Source organism: Limulus polyphemus, unplaced genomic scaffold, assembly GCF_000517525.1.
Source record: "Limulus polyphemus unplaced genomic scaffold, Limulus_polyphemus-2.1.2 Scaffold360, whole genome shotgun sequence".
Classification (NCBI taxonomy): Eukaryota; Metazoa; Arthropoda; class Merostomata; order Xiphosura; family Limulidae; genus Limulus; species Limulus polyphemus.
In genome coordinates this window covers 601,508-606,790 of record NW_013665970.1, presented here as the reverse complement: position 1 = coordinate 606,790, position 5,283 = coordinate 601,508, and the positions used below count along the sequence as shown (strand labels likewise).

The 5,283-nt window shown below is 34.2% G+C and overlaps 1 protein-coding gene across 1 annotated transcript in view; it reads right to left on the bottom strand.

Annotated features, from left to right (window-relative positions):
• LOC106457675 (major facilitator superfamily domain-containing protein 12-like) overlaps positions 1-5,283 on the bottom strand; it is a 25,549-nt gene that overhangs the window by 17,944 nt on the left and 2,322 nt on the right. The window contains exon 2 of the mRNA XM_022383693.1: positions 1,382-1,589. Within this exon, the coding sequence (XP_022239401.1) occupies positions 1,382-1,589 (208 nt within the window). The remainder of the gene's footprint in view (positions 1-1,381; positions 1,590-5,283) is intronic.

The following is a 5,283-nucleotide window of genomic DNA, read 5'->3' as shown; positions in this document are numbered from 1 at the left end:
TCAGTCAATCTGGATAAATATCATATGTGGGGTCCCTCAGGGCTCAGTCTTAGGACCTTTACTCATTTTAATTTACATCAATGACATAGATGAAGGAATAGCCAATAAATTACTTAAATTCACTGGTCTTTGGTGTTGCTAGCTGTGAAGAGGATGCTGCTGATTTACAAAAGGATTTAGATCATTTAGTGAGTTGGACAAATAAATCACAAATTAAATTTTTTTTCTCCTGTTGTATAACAATGTCACAGTTGTTGCTTATAACAATGTTACAATTGTTGCTGACACAGAAAAAAATTACATTTTCTGCTTTTTTCAAAACAGTTTATTCTGCCTTTAGTACTAATCAGACCACCCATGACCCATTGGGCCACCCACTATTCAGAGGTTATGAAGAATTCAAGCTAATTTCAATCTTGCACCAAAATGAAGGTTTATTTTGAGATAATTTAATTAAATATTTCAATCCATTCGTGTTATTCATAATTCATGAAAATATATTTGATTGTTGATCGGGAGTAAAAGGAAAGACCATTTCATTTTTCAAAAAAATGAAGTCAGAAGTTAATATTTTCTTACGATTGTTCGTTTTTCATTATGAATTAAATATATTTAGTTTACTTAAACCGATATCGCATCTTTGGAAATGAGTGATCTTGGACTACACGTACAACATATTAAAAGTAGTCTACATAATGATATCTACGCAGAATTGGGGGAAGGGGTGGAGAAGTCTTTCCAGCAATTGTTATGGTGTGACGCTTTTCTAAGTGGCGAGGTATTATTACATTTAATTACACTTGTCTTAAGACATTAGCATTAGGCCTATTATATCTTTAAGAACACACTATATTCAGTTCCTGAGGGTTATGCAAGATGAAGAAAAGTGTATAGTATTTGAAACACACTATGCTCATACTCGAAGGCTATATGCGCGAGCCATCCCTAATTTTGCAGTGGGAAGGCAACAAGTCAACACCACTTACCATAGGCTCGTGGGCTACACTAATAGAATAGTGGGATTTGATTGTCACTCTTATAATGCACTCAAAGCGCCAAAATGAACCTGGATTCTCTGCGTTTTTTATTATCTTGAATATTTGAATGTACATACAACGTCCATTCACCAAAACTTCCCTAGAATGAGATTATGCCTAATCCAAATTACATAACAATCAGATTAGAGCCATTATTGTGTCTGTGGATGTTACCATTGAAATATTACAAACATTAACAAAAAAACTAATAAAATAAAGGTTTTTCCTATCAGCCTCACAGGTAGACAGCATCTAATTTTAAGTTTCAGTCAAATGAAATAAAATTCGAAAGGAAATATATGAATGATTGCTTAGCATGTACATTTTTAAGTCGATATAATTACCTGTATGCATTTAATTCCACTCGTTCTGCAGAGAATGGAGTCAGATCGGTGATTAGTGATACGTGCGCCACCTGGTTGGCAGCCCAGCCAATTTGAAAAATCGTAACGAACACCCCATAATACGCAAATTGAAGCCATTGGTCTCTATCGGCGCATCCTAAACACTTATTAAATAAGAAAGGGAATGTGGCAGCTATCAAAACTGTTCCTAAAAAAAAGGAGTTGTTATTTTTGTTAGATTTTTCTAATAATGTAAGAGTTTCGTATACGTAATAACTTTCAGTAGTGATAAACTACTTAGTAATCTCTACTTTACCTTATTGTTTTAGTTAATACACTTATATGATATAATCAACTATTGGTTTTTCTTTAGAAACAACAATATTGACAACAGAAACAAACAAATAATAATCATATCTAGAATAATGCCATACGATGAGAAGATTGTTTGCTCCTGCCTTAGAGCAATGGTTCTTAAACTCAGGCGATTGACTCCCAGGGGCGACGCGTAGTGTTTCCTGGTGGCAGTGAGGTTTCGAAACAAAATATAACAATACCGCACTAATTTTTTAATAGGTAAGTAGTATCTTTCACAAAATTTACATTACTGCACATTCTGTCTATTTGTTGTTCAGCGCAAAGCTACACAATGTGTTTCGCCCACTGCAGGTATCGAAACCAGATTTTTAGGGTTATAATCCCTTAAGCTTATCGCTGAACCACCAGAAGGCTACTGTATACTTATATACATACATATATGTTTGTGGGGAACTAACATTTGTAATATTTAGTCATAGTAGCATATTAGAATTTTTACTGGTATTTAAAGAGTCTGTGAGAGTTGGGGGCGCTGTATAAAAAAGCTTGAAAAACACCATTTTACAATATTTGTTTGTTTGTTTTAAAGCAAAGCCACAGTAGGCTATCTTCTCTGTCCACTACATGAAATCGAACCCTGGAAATCAGCATTGTAAGTCTTAGTAAGACTTACTTACCACTGTTCCACAGGGGGACACTTTAGATAGTGTAATCAAATTTATAAATCACATTTTTGCTAACTTATTGTTCCTGTAAATTTTAAATACGTATGCTTCTTCTGCCGGTATTAAGATATAATTTGAGATATCTTTGTAATTTTAAAGTGCTTATCTTATCTTTTTTTTTAATGTGACTTTATACTTCTAGGTCAACCAATTTTTTAAAATAATCCACTCAAAGTCTACAAGCTTTAAAAACAAATATATATATTCTGTTGAATTTGAAAATTTTAAAAACAATATAAATTAAGTATCATTTGATTTATATAAGTTTCACAATTCCCCGAAGTATCATTTTGATTTTACAGTATTGGTGTTCAATATGCTTTGCTCTGAAACACTTTTCTTATTTCCGAACATATGGATAGATCGAATTTCATTACACTAATTCCATATCTAAAACTCAGACGCAATTGATATAATATTCTCTATAAACAAACTGTTTCTTAAAGGTTTAGTAGTCTTCTTTTTAAAGAACTGTAATTGCTTCTTCACCAAAACTTTGTATCTGGCGAGAAATAAAGTAAGGACCAGTTTCTTCTTGGATTTGTCATTTACCACTACGTTAACCCAGATAAAACAAGGAATACGACCAGTATGGGAGAAATTTGGGATCAAAATGTGGGGAGATGGGGTGGCCTAAAAGTTTTACTTAATTATCATAAATGGGTTATGTATCCCACAGACAAAAAGTGAGACGAGCTGCCCACCCCCTCTAAACCCTTTTCTGACGACTAGTCCTCCTATAGTTGTGAATTGTAGTTTGTGCTCATTGTCCTTTACTCCCCGAAGAAACTTATTTAAAGTATTTTATAAATTCATATATTATATGCTATAGGAAGCAAAAGAAATATAAGTATGTGTTCTAAAATTAAAAACAAAAATACTCATGATATTAAGATCTTTAGAAACACACGTGAATACTGACAAATACTCCATGACCTGAATGTTCTTCGTGGCACCCAGATTTCTGGATGTGTTTACACACTAAATGCAACAGGAACGTTTTGCCAAATTCTCGCTTCGCTAGAGTAGGACTCCGAATTGCATGAGGCAAAACTACCGATAGACCGAATGTAAGACTGTTTATCAGAGTTCATGAGAAGTTGGTAAATATTCTCAGCGATAATTTGCTCATCAGATTTTTTTGTTTTCCTTTTTTTTAAAACCTATATCAGATTTTGAGGTATTTTATTCGTGATATTCGAGAAGATAAGTTGGCACAGTATTGCATGGTGGAAATGGGCAACATGTTATGATACATCATCACTGCAGGATTCTTCAAATAAGTCATTTTCTTGCCATTCTAAACCAGAGATGGAAATATTACTTGCTACAGCGTTTTCAACAAGTGTTGTATGATCTGAAGAGCAACACGACGAAGTTGCTGCTCACGTTATTTGGAAGCAGCCTGAGTACGTTGAAGTCCACTAAAAATGAATTTTCCAGGCTCATATTAAATCTCAAAGAAACAATAAAACGACTCTACACTAAAGCTGAAGGGTTACTTAAAAAAAGAGAGAGAAAGAAATCGTTAGATAAGTAGGAGTATCGGATACATTAATAATAATTGCTTCAGTGAAAAACAACAACAACGAATCGTAACTGTATAGGAAATGGTGTTTATATCTCAGGCGACAGTTAAAATTATCTTATGACTGTCAGAAAACTGTTCATTGCAAAGGGTAAGAGCATGTCGGACAACTAGGAATATCGATGCACCAATAGCTGAAAATCCCCATGAAGGAATTCGAAATAGCATAAAAGTAAGTGAAGAAGTCAAATATTGGAAATGGATATGTCACATTCTAAGAAAAAAATCCAAAAGAGAATCTTAAAATAGCCTTAACATGGACATCTGAATGAAAAATAAAAAAAACACGTAGAGGAGGAGGAGGACTACTCATATATGAAGAAATCAAATTAAACGGTTTTCTTAGAAAATGGCCCAGGTAGTACATAGGAACCGAAGCACATATATGACTTTCATTTGACCTAATGATCTAAAAACTAAAATAAGAAATTATTTGAAAAAATGTTTCAAAGAAAGACCAAATCTTAAAAGATACATACATTTTAGAAATAGTTTCACTGGTCTGATCATGTGAGAGAAGAGTTGATATCGTTAAGACCGTTCTCTTTCATGTGGTGAAAAGGGCTGGTATCATTAAGGTCATTGCCTTGTAATGTGGAGAAAAGGTTGCTATCGTTATGATCATTGCCTTATGTGAGGGAAGGGTTGATATCGTTAAGACCGTTCCCTTTCATGTGGTGAAAAGGGCTGGTGTCATTAAGGTCATTGCCGTGAAATGTGGAGAAAAGGTTGATATCGTTATGATCATTGCCTTATGTGAGGGAAGGGTTGATATCTGTAAGACCATTGCATTATAACAAGAAAGATGGGTTGGTATCATTAAGATCGTTGTCTTATGTGGGGGAAGGGTTTATATCGTTGATTACATGGACCCAACACCTTCTGCCTTGAAAAATGACATGGTACCGTAGCTGTCGTGAGCAACACTTGCTACACATTTGAGCAAAATCTGAAAAAACAAAACGGTCTGTCAATACTTTAAATGTTACCTGTTAACTAAGCGGTCAGCTTGAGGGCTTATAACGCTAAGATTCAGTGTTTAATCTCTGTGGTGGCCACATCATATATAGTAAACAATGTAGCTTTCTGCTTAACAATAAGCAAACATATTTCAAACAGTAGTTTGTAACAGTTGTAACAAAACTTTCCATCATTTCCTTGTAACGTACTTATAATTTTTTGTGTTTTTTACACACACAAAAAAAGAAAAAGAAATATATAATTAGGATTTCTAACGCCCCCCCCCCCCAGTGGCACAGCGGTATGTCTTC